The 19,515-nt window shown below is 42.9% G+C and overlaps 1 protein-coding gene across 1 annotated transcript in view; it reads right to left on the minus strand.

The window, feature by feature from the left end:
* Positions 1-19,515, minus strand: part of FANCD2 (FA complementation group D2) — a 909,275-nt gene that overhangs the window by 468,417 nt on the left and 421,343 nt on the right. The window contains exons 28-29 of the mRNA XM_078661284.1: positions 10,453-10,583; positions 783-920 (exon numbers count right to left, since the gene is read on the minus strand). Of these exons, the coding sequence (XP_078517410.1) occupies positions 783-920; positions 10,453-10,583 (269 nt within the window). The remainder of the gene's footprint in view (positions 1-782; positions 921-10,452; positions 10,584-19,515) is intronic.

The raw sequence follows: 19,515 nt of genomic DNA on the forward strand, positions 1-19,515 counted from the left end.
TTTATTGATATTTTATCAGCACATGACTGCATTCTGATCATGTTATTGAACTTATACTGCACCCAATTTTATGTTGCGTCACCCTCCTGCTAGCCTCACCCTTGTTTCTGTAAAGCGCTCTGATATCTGTAAAGATCTTGTGCGCGCTATATAAAACTCTGAATAAATAAAATAAATAAATAAATAAGTACTCCTGCGACGTCATCCCGGCACCGACGACAGGCGCGGAGCCGCAGACGACGCCTACCGACGCGCAAGGGTACTGCTACGAAAAAATTTCCGGATCCAGTCTGACGCCTGGGGATATTCTAAGGTAAGGAATCTAATACTAACCTGTTTCTTTCAGATCAAATAGTCATCTTCAGAAGGACCCAAGAAAGTTGTTCTTTTAGAAAAGTAGTTACTCAAGCACATTCTGGTGCACAGGAAACAACTCCAGATAAAAGCAGAAAATGGAGTAAGTGATTAATGCAAAAGACCTCCTTCAGGCAATAAGTAATAGGACATGACGGTTACCTTTTTCTTTTTTGTTTTGTGATATCTTGTGTAAAAAAACAACAAAGCCTAGATTATTAATCTTCCAGGAAGACAACCCCAGGAAATACTTCCTTAGAATATGAAATACTAGCAACCAAGAGTTCTATATTCCCCAATAAACTACATTAACACTGAAAGCAATATGCAGTTTGAATCTCATTTCTTGAGATACATAAAAAACACCATCCTCCTGCATTGTGTTACCAAACTAATATATATAGTTCAAGGATTAGCTATCTTCTCACCTTTGTGTGCATCTCCGTATCCAGCACAGACTTTGTAAGAAGTCCACAACCGAGAATGGTGAATACGTCAAGACTCAGCTCTCTGAAGTGTGCCCGGTAATTATGCAGACTCATAGTGGGCTTTCCATTTTCCTCTTCCTGTAAAGAAACTTAATATTACAGATAGAAAAAGGCAGACCACATGAAAACACAAAAATTCAGACTTCAATAGGTCACTTAAAAGAGAAACATTTTGTTAAAAATGTTCTTTATGCTGTGGCATGCATTAAATGTATCTGGTGTTCACTTTACAGTGGATGAGTCTGTGACCAGAAAGGAAAGAAAATCTCAAGATTAACTTAAAGAAAACAAGTTACTTACCTATGGTGAATGCTCTTTATGGTGGATACTCTTTCTCGGTGGGAGAAGTTCTATTTCTGCAAAGTGTGTATTGATTGCATCTCATCTCTCCGTCTGGTATCCAACCTTATTTCACAGCCGGTTTTTCATAAATAGTTCATATCTTATTTATTTTATGTATAAGGTTTGTAGGAAGTACAATCAGTAATAAGAAAAAATACAATCTTTGTTTTTGATAGTTGGGTGAAGATATTATATAGTTGCACAGTTTAGTGTGTTTATTGGTTCAAACAGCAATTCTACAATCTCATTTGATAGAGCTATACAATTTTGTGATACATGTACATTCAGTGCTTTAGTCACAATAATGTGACATAGGTAGTGTCTGTTAGTTGTTCAAGCCGAACAGGACAAAGTCTACTTTATGTATTGCTCTATCAAACGAGATTATAGAATGCCTGTTAGAAAAAATAATCATATTGGAAGCTGTCACTCACGTATAGCTTCCGCTTTTCACATGGATGCAACCACAGTGCAAGTATCGGTAGCCAATCAAACAACAATTGTGGTCACAAACCATTGATACATTCCATTGTGAACAGTTACAATGGTGGTATTTTCACATAAAACTCTGTTGGACTTGGCATTCTCTGCAGGATCAATCACAAACATTTTACCGCCACCTCTCCTGATTTTCTAAATTAGTTATTTTTGCTGTGATTAGGACTCTGTGCACTTTACCACTGCTAACCAGTACACATGTTCTCTCCTTAAAACCTGGTGAAATTGTCCGGGACGTAAATGGCACATTTAATTTAATTAAAAGTCCCTAGTATATGGTACTATGGCACCCAGGCCCTGTTATTTATATGCTACTAGTGGGCCTGCAGCACTCATGGTGCCACCCACTAAATTAGCACTATAAAACATGTCTCAGGTCTTCCATTGCAGCCTGTGGTGCAGTTTTAAACTGCTAATACTACCTGGAAAAATAAGTCTTTTCCCAGGACTAAGCCTTCCTTTTTAATACACGCAAGTCACCCCTAAGGTAAGCCCTAAAGACTCATAGGGCAGGGATACATTGTATTTAAAAAGGACAGTTAGGTTTAAGTTTAACATGTCCTGGTAGTAACGCTAAGTTTGTTTTCACTATTGCAAGGCCTTTCTCTCCCACTGGATAACACTGGATAACCTTATTACATTATATAGGTGCTAACGTTTGATTGGAAGCACATAGAAATGGCATGTTTAGACTCAAATTAATTTTAATTTAAAATCCTCTTTAATGGTAAAGTCGGATTTTAGATTACAATTTTGAAAATACCATTTTTAGAAAGTTGGCATTTTCCTGCTAAACATCTTCTAAGTCCTTCTAAAGTTTCCAACCGTCTGGGACTGCCAATGGATCACCCATCCCTCCATTATGAAAGCATTTTGAGCCCACACAGTGAACAATAGGGGACTAGGTGTGGGCAGGATGGGCTATCCTACAAGGATGGTTGGAGGAGGAACAGTTTCCTGCCCTCCGTACATTACAAAGGGCTTGCCTCAAGCACACACAAAGGAGCCTGACACTAGTTTTTTGTCACCCCGGACTCCTTGAACCTTAACAGGGGATGGGAATAACGTTCCAGAACCAGATGTGTGGGTAGTCAAGAACATTTTCCCACTTTAAAGGATAGCACCAGGTATAAATATTGGATCTCATGAGCCACTCTTTAGTACACTACTGGACCTGAGAACATTGTAGAAGAAGTATTACCTTGTTCCCGAGAGGACTGCTCTGCTGCTTGAGGCTGCCCTGCTTATTGTGAAGGAAGACTGAGCCTGTTCCCTTCATTCCAGGCTAACCTGAGTGACTCCAAGGTTCCGTTGGCTGACCTGTTCTGAGCTACAGGGGCACAACCAGGTTCAGAGGCCTACCTGCAATTACAAAAGTTAACCTGCTGTAACTGGATCAGCCTGAACCTGCAAGAGGTGCAACACTAAGTCTTGGGCTTTTGGCTGGCATCAGAGTGCACTCAGCTACGAGAAAAGGAGAAATCCTGACCTTCTGGCCTCTTCACGTCAGACTTTGACAAGGTAACTTTTTCAGCAGGAATAACCTGATCCCTATATCCAGCCTGCACTATATCGTGGTTGGTCTGAACTTGTGACTTTACCCCGGTCTAACAGGACCAGATGGCAAGTGGTGCTGTGTGCCTTTAGGTGCTATACCTACTCAAGACTTTAAAACCGGATATCTCCGGTTCTTAACAACTGGAGTTTTGTCCTTTTAATCTCACTTTATTAAGAGTTACTATATTTTTCTAAATTGGTTTGGGATTTTTTCGTGTTTTTTTTCCCTTCACTTTATCACTGTTTGTGTGCCTTTTCACTTTATTACTGTTTGTGTGCTGTTTAGATACTTTACACAGTGCCTCTAAGTTAAGACTGACTGCATTTTTACCAGGGTACCAGAGGGTTAAAAATAGATTACTTTTATTACTTTTGTGGTTCACCCTGAAAAAGACTGCGGTCGTTGCTTGAGTAGGGTTTTCACTCACCTCTATCAATAACCCACTTTCTTACACACACTCTTTTTAAAACAATTCATAATGAGTCGCAAAGAGAATGTTGCAAATGGCAAAGGTATTTGGAACTCGAATGTACTTTTGATAAATTGTCAATCGTTGGATCTATAACCGCAAAACCCTTTAGTACATCAGGCACTACTATTCTAACTTTTTGTAAAGGGTCTTCTGTTCATCAGACAAATAATTAGTCATCGTCCCATTCGCTATATGCTGCATGTTACATTTTGTTCACAACGCAATAGAATTGTTAATATATACCAGCAAGGAGGAGCCAAGATGGCGTCCGGGTAGGACGCTCAGTCCCTCGGCTCCGAGGGTCATCTCCGCCTTTGCCACTATCCTGCAGTTTATCCTGGCCCGCCAAGGCAGATTGGTGATGGTGACGACGTGCGGCGACCGGTGGAGAAATTCTGATGCGGTACCGTTTTTGCTAGCGGGTGCAATGACGGATCGCAATATGAGGCCCGCAGCGCTTCTCAGACCGGGACCTCGAGTGGATGGTGAGGCCGGCCGCTCAGTGCTCGACTTGGGAGGCCAGCAACCGCTGTAAGCCGGTCGGAATTTTTCCTGGTGCGGGGTACCCGAATTTTGACACGCATGCCCCGCTCTCCTGCAGGTCCGGATTTAATCGTGCCTGGCGCTTCGTTTGAGGCACCGCGCGGCGGCCAGTGCCCTAATTGCTGGCTGCCGAGACCCGGCTTTTGTGGAGCGCCGAACTCAGCGGGAGGCTCCCGACTCTCTGCTCCCGCTCACTTTTGCCCGTCTCTCTGGGTCCTCAGTTTGTTGCAACGTATTGGCACTCTTGGTGACCGTTATATTGATTGGAACTCTGGCTTCCCACTTTGACTGCCCTGACCTGTTTCATAGTGTCTACCCCCACGCAAACGGCGGCCATGATGGCACACAGCCTGGTGAAGTCGGTGCTGCAGTGTTATGGCGGACGTGTGGTGCAAAGGGACACACTCGAAGGGGAGAGTGGTGTAGATTTGGGGAATGGCGATCTTCTGGCTGCTGTCCTCTCCCTTCATCACGCTCTGGCGCACTCTGCTAAAATCCTGATCTGCAAGGTGGAAGATATCATGTGTGCCTTGGGGAGCTCGCGAACGGTTGATTCGCAGATACATTTCTACTGTTCTCGTTCCTCGTCCGTCTCCATCAAGATGGCTGCCCTGTTTCACAATGGCGGATCCGAATCTCCAGACCTCGGAAACTTCAAGGCTGCGGATGTTACGTGCCCGGGGCGATGTGAAGATTTCGGACTGGAATCGCGGTGGGAGTATTTGCCCCTAGCCCTGCTCCCCACTGCCCGGGGGTCGCCTCGGGAGTTGTTGGATGTGGCCATTTTTCCTCCTGACTTGGCTCCGCGTTGTGACATGGGGATGGTTCATTCTTTGCCCGGGATGGGATCATTGGGTTTGAGCAGGGCTGCCATGCTTGGGGGGTTGTACCAACTTACCGATCCTGGGTTGCTGTTTGCGTTTTTTTGGGACACTTTGGTTAACTGTGGTGCACGTGAAAAAACGGGACAGGGATGAACGCTTCCTATTATTGACTGATGGGTTACCCGTTGCTGACCGAGCCAGATTTGTGATGTGCTGATTTCTTTTACTGTGCACTGTGCCGGCTTCGTGCCTTGTGAATTGCTCTGCTGGTAATGTTTTTGGCGCCTGACTCTACATCCCTATTGATGTTTGGGAGTGTGATACTGATGGCAGACATGTGGGAGGTGGATCGCTATCCTTGCTTATGATGTGGGTTGCCTTTGTGTTTCCGACTTCTCTTGATTGTAATTCTTGCCGCCGCCGGTCGTCATGTTTTGCGCTGTTGGCCTTGCGGGTGGGTGGAGCCGGGGGACGGGTGGTGGGCTCCTCCCCGCTTTCCCTTTCATGGGAGATTATTGGGGCTGTTCTTTCTTTTTCTTTCCTTTTTTCTCTTTTCCTTCTTTCTTTTCTTGTCTATATTTCGGGTTCTTTAGTGGGCGACAGACACTCTGCCGGGGGGGGGATGTAGGCCGTAGCCTCCGCGTTGCTGTAGGGTGGGGGGAGGGTTTTTATTTTTCTCCATTTAGTTTCTATGGGCCTTATTTTTATCTTTCTGCGCTTTCTTCTCCTGTTTTTGTTCTGGGTCCGTGCTGGGGGTTAGTTGGGAGGGGGTGGCGCTGACGGTGGTACATACATGCTGGCTGCTGATTTTGTTGTTTTCTTAGTACCGCCATATTGTCCGATGTATTAATTTCCTTTGTGGTTTTTAGTGATGATGCCTCCCGCTCCTGTAATGATGCTACTCAATGGACTCAGTATTCTTTTGTTCTTATTCTTCATTGATTTATGTTTCGTACAGAAAATTTTCAAAATTAACCTTCAATGCTCCTTCTCCCCGGCGCCATGTTTCGCTCCAGTGTGATGTTTATTGATTATTGCTAAACCACCTCTTGCCGCGGGGGAACTGTTTTATTTGCATTTGTGCCTCAATGTACCGTGTCCGGCCTGACGGTTGTGGGCCCGTATTTGTTCTTTTCATGCACAATAAAGGTTTAAAAAAAAACAACAAAAATATATATATATACCAGCAAAATGCTGGTTGTTTAAAATGTGTGGTTTGCAGCACTCACTGCGAAACCTGCTTTTCTTAAGATTCATGTCTTAAGTAGCTGCAGCTCACTGATGTGGTGTGCTGAAGTAATCATAATTAAGAACACAGCCTTATGGGCCAGCAACCTCAAATGACAGCTGTACATTGGTTCAAACATACATATACATAAAAACCAAAGGAAAATCCCACTGTGGGAGAAGAAATGTTAATATTTATGTAAACATATTTGCTTAAGTTTCTACAATAAGCAACTGTGGCTCTCCAAATTATAGCTCCAAAAGGAGAGTTAAGTTAGTCTCAGGAGACGTGTCAAGGTCACTAGCAGTTTGTAAATCTAAGTACTGATCAGAGGCAGTGTAGTGAGGGAAAAGCAAATGTTCTGCCTCCTCATCATCATCTTCATCATGGAAAATAAGCTAAATATCCTGTACAGAATCAGAATCAGATCCAAAATTAGCCTCCAGCCATCTGTAATACTTGCATAAAGAAAAGGGCATTTTAGGTGCTGGGCTTTGGGGGCCTCATAGTGTGAAATCAATTGAGATCTAGCTCAACTCCGCTCTGGATCGAAATTGGCATTGGGGTTGGACCTGGAACCAAAACCTAAGGCGTTCACATGAGGCCCCGGCAGATTCATGGGACACAAAGGCACTCCAGAATCATCATCAACAAAAAAAGCTGCATCTTCTCCTCATTGAAGGCCTCAATCTGCTACGGGGTAAATGATGGCCAGGGACATTTCAGGGCACATCCGTTACAACTGTTGAATGGGATTAGAGTTGAATTCTTAGAGAACCGACTGGGCAACCTCTCCCTGGAATAGGTTTAGATTTCCGCTTAGTTTTTTTCTGCTTGCACCTAGAATTATCTTTCAACTTCGTCTTGGAATAACAGAGGACGGTGACCTGGTCAGAGACTAGGATCAGAGGGGGAGCCAAGTCTTTAAAGTTTACCAACTTCACATCCTTTGATTTGCAAGGTACAGCTTCGCTTAATGCTCCCTGACAGCATGAGGGTGCGTAAGGAAGCACTTCTCACAGGACTTCGAGTCTTGCTTGAAGCCAAAGTACCAAAGGCAGATGTCATGTGAATCTGTTACGGACATCTGTTTTCTGTAGACAACGCCCCTGTAGTCTTCGGCGCAAATATTTTCACTATGCACACTGGAGTATGACAATTTTTGGGAGTCAGTGAACATTGACAAAAAGTTCAGTACAAGAGCTGTGTATTCACGTTGAAAGGCAAGGAAAAAAGGAACTGATGTCAAAGTGCAGTATTGGCACCAAAATACAACTCCATGGCTGAGCATTCTAAGGGTGCCATCTGTTACAAGATGTGAGATATTGCATGGAAAAAATTCTGCATTCCAGTCTGGCGCTTGCTGGAATTCAAAAGGTGAGGAACCTTCAGTTAGATGTATTCATCAGAAACAGCCAACAACAGGACTGGTGCATTTTTGCTAGAAGCCAATGACTACGACACCCATTTAAACACCAATATCACACAAAGTCCCAGGATATTCTACAATAATCAAAGTATGTCTAAAACCCCTCAAAATATGCATATGCTTCTTTTTACTAATAGAAGCACTTGAGAAAGAAATTATTTGCCTAAAATTGTGGGTCCCTTAGCTCTGTTACCGGTTGGTTTGGCAGTACAAGACAAAAGGTTTGTCTAGGTTGTCTGCCGTGATCGGAGGAGAAAATTAACTGACTTTCTAACATGAATGGGAATTACAGGAATAATGTTCAGTTGGTTTACCACCTTGATGGGTAGCAAGGGTCAACAGAAGACACTAGGGTCCTTTCAATCCCCGATTTCAGCAGTGTCCTGTGTGTTTCCCCATAAGTCTCCATTGCTTCACTTGCATTTTTAATATATTTGCGCAAACCCCACATATTCCTTATTGCCTCATGCCACCTTCAGTATAATGTCGATGATATCCAACTATGAAGCGGGACCAATAGAACCCAACTGAATTTATGTAAGCTTTGCAACTACCGCTGGGACACAGACCCTGGATGATTCAAGTTTAGTCTTTTATAGTCCTAAACAAAAATCAACAATTTGCAGTCTTTTTTTCCCTCATTCACCATTTCAACGATAAACAAAGTTTAAAGTTCAAAAATCTTTCTCACTTATATAGTATCCATAAAGATTCAGGTGAATCAATTTTCAAAAGGATTTTGTTTCAAATATCCTTTCTTAGGAAAAGCCTGATATTTCCCTGATGCTCAGTGCCACCGTCTCATTTGGTTTTTTAAGAACTCTTAGATGAACTACTGCAATGGGCTCCTACTGGGATTCCCAAATTGGAACATAACCTTCTCCAGAGGACCAACATGCAAGAGTTCATATGACTGAGGTTTGAGAAGAGAAACTATATCTCTGCCGCCTAAAGATCTTTTAATTTATTTGCCATGTATACCAGAAACGGAAAGAGACCCCAAATTTAAGATCAGTATTTGGCAAATTTGTGTCCATTCTGTTCTAACTCACAATTTAAGAAACAGCTGTCGCTGTTTCAAAGGTGAAAGGCCCAGTTGGTCCTGCAGGTCTGCAAAGCTAGCCTCTGAAAATCTAACTAGGAATGGAATTATTTTCAGGCTAGAATTAGATGGGTAGTTGTATCATTAGTCATAACCTTCAAGGGAAACAGATACTGCAGTGGTTACATTCTTAATGTGAGGTATCTCACTGTGATGGGGACAAAAAAACTGCAGCTCAATCACTCACAACCCCTTCCGAAGCAGAATTTGACAGACACATGAACATAGACACACTGAGATAGAGGGGCAGATGTCCTAGTACCCCCATAGGTAAAAACAACCTACAGCTTACATACATATATCCGGGTGCAGGTGCATTAGCCAACCAAGCAAAATAACTGATATTGGAACTTGTTACCTGATGGTTACACCCAGATTTCTATAACAGAGACTCAACCCCATTAACTATCTAATTGGGAAGGAAAACTATAACCTGTAGGTTAGACGGTTTTCTGTGGCAGGCGCTCAACTACCTAGTATATTACTATCTAACCTTAAACTCTTCTTATATAACATACAGACTGTAAGATGTTTGTATAAGCTTTAATGCCTTTGAAAACTTTTAAACCACATTCTAAAAAGGTTTATATACGTACTTTGGATATATGAGTGAAACTGGAAGTATTTCTATACCACGTTGTTAAGCAAATTTCCTTCGGGGATTTAATAATAATTCTATACTATACATAGACATATTTAAAATTTTATTAAAAGCAGATTTGGTCCTTCTGGAACGTGAAACTGCCCACTTGAAGGTAGAGCAAATCTCTGCAGCAGACTTTTTAACTCCCTGAACTGTAATCCGAAAGAGTGGCTCGCTTTAACTTATTACCAGACTTGTGGTTGTGTTGTGAGCTACTCAGAACTAAGATCCCAACACCCATCGCATGCCAGAACAGAAGGGATTCTTCCAAGTCAGAATATAGTAATTCTTAACATTTTTTGGGATATCCAAGTACTGTGATGCCGGTTCCCATAGGGCACTGTGAAGACTCCGTGGATGACTCACTACTGCTTTACAAAAGCATACAGTGGGCCAAAATAATGGAGTTGTGCTGCTGGGAGCTCTGAAGCTTTCACCGTACTGGTGTACAGGGAGGAAGAAGGTTGTGGATCTAATCCACTCCTGGATGTTACTTTAAAATTCTGACACTTGTCTTTTTTATCTGTAATGAACATAGGCCTGTAGGTCTCAGAAGGCAAAGAATGAGAAGGGGATCAGTGAGAGTTAATGATCAGGCTTGGTGGCAGTATGTTAGCAGTGCAGGGAAGAGACCATATAGAGCACAAGGGGGGCACAGACGAAAGGGGTATCCTCTAAGAACTCAACAACGTACATGGCATTCCAAGATAGGCGTGAGTCTCTACGCCCACACTGGATTCCACTTTCCATTCTAGTACTTGTAGTTTTGTTTTTTTGCATGGTTATAAGTACCATAATGCAAAGAAAGATGAATTATGGATAGGCTACTCATGCAGGGCATGGGAAAAGATAGTAGATGGGCTTGGAAGCTTGCATTAAGGATTGGTGTCAGCAGAGCAAATATAGCTACAATGTGCAGCATGCAGAAAAGTATTCACATCTACTGTACCATCTTGGCATTAGTGCTATACCTTCTCAGCCTGTGTCTTCTCAGCCTGTGTTTTGTCAGCCTCTGTGTTTTCGGTCTCCTGTGCCTCCTCGATCTGCGAGCTGTCAGCCGAGGAGTTTTTGCTGCTGTCTGACGCACGTTTCTTCCCGCGACCTTTATAACAATGAAATGGACACGGAGAAATGGTTCAATGCCTCACAACGCCTTGACTGTTATTAAGGAGGAGAGAATGTGACTTGTTGAAATACAAGACTGTGTTTAAGAACCTTTTAAGAAATTTAAAGTATTCTTCATTGAAAAGTACCAGTGTTCACCAATTGTTCTCTGGAACGGAGGCATCATCAATATCCTCACATGATAAGTCAATAAAGTATTACTAATAGCGAAGGCAAAAGTCACACCAAAAAATTAAAGTAGAACATAATTTACCAGGTCCAACTACCCTAGAGACTGTCATACATGTGCATGTTGGATATATATATATATATATATATATATATATATATATATATATATATATACACACACACACTGATACATGTTTTATACACGTTGATACAATTTTCATACATATGAACACCTCACTCAGCCATCGATTTTACCATAGCTGACAAAAATCTGACTTTGACCTTGGTGCCCGCTGTAGGAAGCTGTTTTTTTTTTTGCAGGAACCCCCTACCCCACACACACACGTTTTGCCAGACTACTGATGCACTTTGGAAGAAGCTGGCTCTGTATATACTATACCAAAGCGAGGTATACTGTGCACAGAGTCCAGTGGAACCCCAAAGGTAGGCAGAGGTAAAGTTAGATAGCACCCCACCCTGTATTTGGGGTAGTGTGGTTGAGAAGTAAGGCAGTATCAGAGGACACTGTTAAGCATTTGTTGTACACACTCAGTCAACAAATGAATTCACACACTCAAAGACTAAACTTCAGCCCAATTGTTTTTGTATAAAAATATTCGTTTAGTTATTTCATTTCCTAGAACCAAGCAAGCCTGGCACAGGTAAGTGATAAGTACTTTGCGGTAAATATACAGATTGTAACACAGTTTGTAATGCAATTGTAAATGTCCTTTGATTTGATTACAGTAGTGTTACTGATAATGCAATGTTTTTCAGAATGCAGTACATATACATTGAATGGGATTTTCAGTAAGAGTACAGTTAAGTTACTTTTGAGATTACTTTTCTTACACACAGTAGTATACCTGGATACTACTCTGGGAAATTTCCTGTAAACAGGTAAGTAAAATCGTTTTTGTTAAACAGTGTAATTTTAAAAAATGTATTTAGATTTTCAAACTCCATACTTTAAAACTTTTCACAGAAAAACAGTCAGTGTTATCATATGGAGGAAAATACTGTTATCGGTTTTGAGGTAAGTATTCAGTAGTGGGAGTTGAGGATCTGGGGGTAGACCCTGGGGTCCCCCAGGGTCAAGGATGCACTCTAGTTACACCCTCAGCTGCACTAGGGCGGCCGGGTGCAGAGTGCTGAGGCCCAATGTTATCCAATGGGGGCTAGGGGGCCTCCAGTTGGTGGCTGCTGAAGAGCAGGCCACTGGGTTGTGGACGGCGGGTGCAGAGTGGTGCGGATTTGCGTTTTCCTGCCGGGGCCAGAGGTTGCAGATGAACAAATCCGGTGTTCACGGGAGACAAAGTCTTTAGGGTTGAAGGCAGGCAGGTCCTCCGGGATTTTTGAGGTTGCTGGCTGCAGAACACACCAGGATTTCACAGGAGCAGGTTTGAGGTGGAGAAAGGCCGTTAAGGCTGGGTCCTAGTCAGTGGGCGTCTTCCTCTTGTTAGCTTCTGTACGGCTAGTCGGTCCTTCTTCTTCTTGTAGTTTCTTCTTGTCTGAGGAAGCATGGTTCAGGGGTGCCCGTAAATACTAGATTTAGGGGCGTTACAGGTAGGGAACAATGGGTCCCTTCCCTGGGGTGGGTACACCCCCTATTAGGTCACCCTCCAGTGGGAGAGGGGTATTGACTGCTTTTCTTGAAAATTGTTCGAAGTGTGGAGTTGGTTTTGTATGGAACACTGAACAACTGCATATGTACTAAAAGTGAATTACTTTCCCCTTTGTCTAGGAGATGTCTCAGTGTGATATCTAGGCATATCACACTGATTAGAAAAAGCAATCAGAAAAGTAATCTAAAAAGTAATGTACACAGTAATCTGAAAAGTATCTGAAAAGTAATTTTGAAACATTGACTTACCTGTAATTCGCTCCACTGCATTTGAACCTGCATTCAATTTTAAAACATTGCATGAGATTTTGCAAAGCATTTACTTCACTTACCTGCAGCAGGCTTTGCTTGGTTCTAGAAATAAAATACTCTAATAATATTTATTGATACAAACAAATTGGTCTGAGTTCAGTCTTTGAGTGTGTGACATCATTTGCTGCCTGAGTGTATACAACAAATGCTTAACACTACCCTCTAATAAAGCCTTACTGGTGGCCCACACTACCACAAATAGAGAGTAAAGTGCTATCTACTTTTACCACTGCCTACCCTTGGAGTTCCACTGGACTCTGTGGACACTATACCTCATTTTATTATAGTATATACAGAGCCAGCTTCCTACACCCGCCAATTTCACATAGTTAAAATATAAACATTTTAATTTTTGCATCCGCGCACTCCTTGTATGTAACAGATCAACTCCAAAGCAGTACAGCACCCAGAGTCATCTTCCCGCAACCAAAGGTAAATGTGGGCAAGAGTCTACTGGACCAGTTACCCTGAAATCATGCATCAGTCGTGTAGGGGTCTGGTAATGAGAGAATGTCCCTTAAAATTTCATGGTCGTTTCACTGTCTAGAATAGAGCATCTTCCAAAAACTCACATAGTTTTCTAAATTAAAGGAGACTAATACGGTCAGCCAAGGTTCAACACACCACTCACGTCTGACCTTCGCTGTCAGGTTCAGATCTTTACAATAAATGATGAATGAGCATAAAAGTACCGCATCAAAGGAAAGTTATTTTCATTTTCACAGAGAAATCAATTTTGATTGTGAGAGCGCTAATCTTCTTGGAAGATTGAATGGGGATAACGCAGGGTATATGTGTTTGCTTACCTCAGAGTTTCCGCTCTTTTCACATCTATTTTACGGATTTAGCACTCATTTATTTGTATTTGCACATTTGCAATGAGCATGCCCAACAGAAATGCTGTTTAGAATTTGGAGATATTGTGACATACGGCATTAGTGGCATTCTACTGAGATGATTCAGGTAGTGACAAATGGAAGAGTGAAGACAGTACATGAAGTAAAATACATTATTGTGAGAAACTGAGGTAATGGCTCTGAAGCCAGTAGGAAGAAATGCTCTTTCACAGAGTCCTAGAATGCCATCTAAGTACATTAATCAGAGGAGCTTGTTTTCTTGGCACCCACTGGGATCATCGGGGGATGTCAAAGGGTCACTTTCAGGAAGGGTTCAGATTGCAGATGAAGAGGGTTTGGTGCTACCAAAACAGCTTAGTGGGAGATGATCTTGTTGGGATGCAATGTCTTCTGCATGGATCTCAAGATGGTGCTACCATGCCCTGTGTTGAATTCCTGGCATGTAACTGGAAGGTTTTGGGGATTTTTACCTTAGTGAACATGATAATCATGCATGTCCATGGAGGGTCTCCATTTTATATTGACTGCAACCCTAGAGCTTGGCCCTGAGGTCGACTGATAGTGGAAGTAGCATTAATCTATAGTCAGGAGTACCTGTAACCCTTGGGAAGGGATGCATACAAGCTCCCGCCAGATAAACTCCATGCAGTTTCCCTTATCTGGGTTCTTGTGGCCTCTATCATACCTGGGACATGCGTTTTGAGAGAAAGTGTGTTCACTGGACCAGTATGGATTGGTAGACATTGTGTTTAAGGCAAACCAAGGTAGTATCTGTTCTATTGGGCATTCCAGCTCCCCAATCCCAGTCCCTAATCATTGCTGAGACTTGGTGGGTAGGGAAAGTACCTGTCTTTACCTGTGTTTAGCTCAGACTTTCCTTCGGCTAGGTGATGGTCAGTGCCCCCTGGCTTGGAGTTAATTAACATTCCTCCCAGGGGATAGTACACACAGGTATCAAGAGACAGGGGAGGAGGTCAAAAGGCTCACCCCATGTAGTGATCAAGCAGTAACCATACAGGAATAATTATGCTGTCAGAATTGGAAGTTCACCCAGATTTCAAAGGTAGCAGACCCAGTGTTGCATCAGCATGTCCTTCAAGGAATGATAAAAGACTGGCTTCATTAGCCAGTGTGTTCTTCAATGTTACACACAGTTTTTGAGAAAGGTCACACACCAGTGTGGTTGAGTAATCAGTGATCTAGGAGAGAAATGTCTTTCAATTGCCATTCTCCCTGTCAGACACATCAACAGAATCTGGATTTGAGAAAGTCCTTCTGTGACGGAGTGCATGTGAAAAGGAATCTGACAGTCTAACGTAAGAAGCAGGGCTTCAGTTCACCAGGCAAAGGACTATGCAGAATCCGAGCATAGAACCAACTATCTGCGAGGACTGTGAGAGATGGCTATGGAAGCACAACTACTTTGAAGCACAAAAAGATTTGAGAGTTGCTCAAGATATGGAAGTTCGCTGCACATCCACAGAGTGGGGAACAGGGGAAGGTTCTTACTTTCACTGAAGGGGAGAGTGCTTCATTACTTACCCTCTCCCCTATGCTTTGCGAGTTTGGAGGTGCTTAAAGTTACCACCTGTAGCTGAAGATTAATGACCTGTTGAAGAACTTCTAATCTGAGCCTTTGGTCCCAGGTACAGAACTTGTACAGACGCCAGCTTTGGCTTTTCCTGCACCTGTAGTAAGCAGCAACGTTCCCACAGATGTCCTGCTATTAGAGACTTTAGGTTACGGCCAGTGGACTCAGGGTACAGGTCCCCACCACGTTTTGTGTCATCTGTGGTTATAAGGGTGTACTGGTACCTTGACCAGCCTCTGCCCTTCTATAGCTAGCCTAGTGGCTATTTGACTAGTGGGATTCCAGTAACTGTTCCTAGACACCACCAGAGCCATGTCCTCTCCATGGAAGAATGCCCACTTCTGTTCATTTGAGTGGTAGGACAGTTGGCGGATGGGGAACATTTGACTTCATATGAAACTGCTGAAGCCAAATCACCATAATACAAGTATTGATGGACAAATTACTTGCCTTCGGCAACACCTGGTAGAAAACATCATCTAGACGCAGATTTCTTCCCTTAGAACTCTCCCCAAGCACCAGACTGGATCTTGAAACTATTTCTAGTAGAACTTTTATGTGTTGGTTGAGTGAGTCGTGCGACTCCGTAGCTACGTCGTCCACCAGATGTGATATCGACTGATTCCATAAAACTCCTTCCCCGACACGCTGACGTCAGTTTCTTTTGTGACTAATTTCCATGCGAAAACACGGAGCCCCCATAGAAACTAGTTATGGAAACAGTGTGGCAAAAAGACAGATACATCTTTGAATGAACTACTACAAGTGGCAACATACTATATAATGAATCAACCACCAAAAGTGGTAATGTACTATAAAATAATTTCAAGAAATCGATCTTGTAGAAAAGAAGAAATCAGTTCACAGACAGGGAGAATAGGTGGGTCAGTAAGCAATCTGCGGCTAGACTATGTCTCTGCCAGATAAGGCATAACCGAAGGTAAGTAACTTGTCCATCTGATAGTGACATCTAGCCACAGATTCCTTACCTTGGAATTAGATACCACAACACCCCTGTAGGTGGGTCTGAGAACTGACCTTACCAAAAATCCATACCTATAACCAACCAGTCAGCTGAAAGACAGAAAAGACCAGTGGAGTGAGAAAATCAGGTGAGAAGGACAATACACCACACCATAAGCAACGTGGAAGAACCACAGACAATACCAGTAATAACAGAGATGGGGAAGGGGAATCATGGGTAAGTAGAACCCATGGAAATGGAAAACCAACATGTCGAAAGACACTAATCAATACTATTTGACAAATTACTCAGACCCCAGGTGGGAATAGGAACGATGAATAGCTGAAGCCCAGAAGATCAGGGCCACAGGAACCATAAGAGTGCAAAGCTCCGCGTACCAACAGTAATTGAGACTATCTGGGGTGAAACACCGAGAAGAAATCTTGAACACCTATAATGTGGAGGAAGCACAAGGCGTGCTTCCGCCTCAAATCTGCGAGGACAAAACAAAAACAAGTCTTGTCCTTGGAGAACTCCAGACGGAGGATCACCTCTAGAAACACCCAAGGGAGAACCACAGAGAGGTGGAGAAGAAAAGCAATGCATACAAAAGTTTTTCGAAAGCTATCTCGAAATGGCGACACAGATGCTGTAGATATATAAATATCTTGGCATTGCCATACTGATAGTAGATAATACAGTAATATATAAAAATATATTGATGAAAGATCGAAAGCAGCATCACCCCGGTGTTGCAAAGTCATCCTGTGCCCTGGGCACCCCCCACCTTTTTCCTGACTGGAACTGGTGGTAACTGACTCTGACTGACCCTGGGCTCTGTTTAACCAGGGCCAGTGGCAAACTAAAAGGAGCACATTAGAATACAGTTAAGACACCCAACATACACTAGGGTACACTATGGTGTGGTGGGGTACCCCTGTAATTGGCCTGACCTACCCCATAAGTATGTAATAGGGCAGGGAATTGAAACTACCTAGAAGTCTCCAGTATCCTGGGGCATGGCAGTTTAGAGGCCAGCAGATTTTCTGCACTAGCATGTGTGCAGTGCTGAAGCCTGAGGTCAGTTTAAAAGCATCCCTGGTGGCCAGGACAGCTTTTAAACCTTAAATCGTGCCTAAACTCGACTTTAGGGGTAGGGGCCCTTAAAAATGAAAACCCTACCATGTTTTTGCATATTAGGGACCCCCAGGGTCACCCCTAGGTATCCCAGGGGTGAAGGGTCAGTTATCTATAAGGAGCGCCCTTATAAAATGAGTTTTTATATGCCAGGGTAAAGTGAAATTTTACATTTCACTCCCCATATTGTGTTAAAGAGCTGCTCAAATTCGACTTTGATGCTAGAAGAATTGGGTAAGGATAATCAGCATGATTTCTGCAGATTCAGAACCCCTGAAGTCTCCCCTAGTTGCACAGGCGGTGGGGGTCCTGTATAAATTAGAGATATACTTATTAAATATGGTTTTATAAGCCCTGGTTCTTGAAAATTGGCCCAGGTCATTTTCTCCATTGCAAACCCCATGGCCCACAGGTTAACATGCTAGGAAGTGATTGATTAATAAATATTGATAGGAGAGGACTAGCCGGACCATTCAAAGACTTCCCAGAATGGTAGTAGTAAATCCAACAATATTATATTGTTGAATTTCTCCTAAAGTGTACATACAATAAGTTATGAGACTTTCTTGTTTGTAAATCCAAATTCAGCCTTTCGGTGGTCTGCCCTGATTGGTCAGAGTTAAGTGGATTAGCCAGGTTGCTGGGAGGGCAGTGTGCTGTTAGGAATGCCAGGCCAGGAGGTGGCGTCGTAAACTATGCTCTTCAAAGGCAGGGGGAGGCCTGTGTTTCAGTCCACTATGACAGTCTTGACCCAGAGTCAGAGCTAGGCTTAAGGAAGGTATGTGCAGATGGTAGGGGGAGAGTCCATGGAAATAAGACATCACAGGGGGTGGGTTTAGCGTGTGTTTAGCCAGCTCTTACCGCCTTGCTGGAAAATCAGCCATTATGGATTGGGAATATGATGCACTCTGGGACAAACTAATGCCACACTCCACAGGATGTGGTCATAACTATGAGGAGTTGCCCTGCTCTCATTGGTCAGCAGTGACCTGGTGCTTGACCCAGAGAATTTTGAATAAGTATCTAAGAGGGGCAGAGCCCTCCAGATCTGCTGCTTGAAACTGAATGAAGCAAGAAGTGTCCTGCTGAAGTTTGCTGTGCAAGGAACTCTAAGGCCTGACCTATGAAGAATGCACCATCTGAAACTACAGCCCTGTGGATTACCTTGCTGCCAAAAGACTCAAGAGTGGAACTCCCTGCAAGCTACAGGTTAACAGAGCTCACCTGGACAGTCCCACAAAGAATTCAAAGCCTGGAGTACCAGTGGATATGTAAGGGTTTTGTTCAAGTGGATTGCGGAATTGAAGTTTCACACTTTCAAGGACCCTCTTGGAGATTCCAGAACCTTGGATTGTGTGTTGGATACTTTGGTACCCGCAAGCAGAACGCCAGGAAGGTGTTCTAACTGGACCTCGCTTGCTGAAGAAGGCGGCCCAGTACAGTGGTGAGAATTCTTCAAAACAATTTATAAACGTGTGTCCCTGACAGAGAAAACAAAATGACTTAAAGGGGCGCTGTTGGTTGCTAAGCACTAGAAAGTGACTAATCTTTAAAAATTCATATCTCTATAACAGTGGATTATTTTCATTTTGGTGTAATTTAAAAGATAAAAATGTTACCTATTTTTATAAATTGGTGCTGGATTTTGTGTTGTGTCTTAATTATTTACTGAAATGGTGCTTTTGAATGCTTTACATACCTGTCTTTGAAGTTAAGCCTGTCTGCTCGCAGCCACGTTACCAAGGGTTGAGCAAAGGAATCATTTTCTAAGACTTATTTTGAGTCCTATCATGTGTTAGTGGCCTTATTGCCAGTGGCAGACCTACATTTGCCCGTACCAGTAACCTACTTTCCAACACCCGATATTCATGAACATAAGCGGTATGGGGCTGAGCAATCGGCAACATAGTACTAATAAATAGAAGGAAAGAGAGAGGGGGTGAGAAAATCACAACCCTCAACAAAAGAAAACCGGCGAAGAATGAAGAAATTATACTAGTCGATTAGAAGCCTGAAAAAGGGAGTTAAGAGCCATTACCAGGAAGAAAGCAACAGGAAAAGGAACCTTGTGATAAAAAATACAAGGGTGAAATGGGCCTAAAATAGCCTAGGTGAGTAAAGGCCAACTACTGGGAGGCTGAGAGTGTCGAAATGGTGAAGGTTATCAGACTAAGCAGGAGTCAATGAAAAAAGTAAAAAACATACAGCCTGATTCATCAAGCTAAATTGCACTCGCAAAGGGCAAGATTCTCA

This window comes from Lissotriton helveticus, chromosome 9, assembly GCF_964261635.1.
Source record: "Lissotriton helveticus chromosome 9, aLisHel1.1, whole genome shotgun sequence".
Lineage (NCBI taxonomy): Eukaryota > Metazoa > Chordata > Amphibia > Caudata > Salamandridae > Lissotriton > Lissotriton helveticus.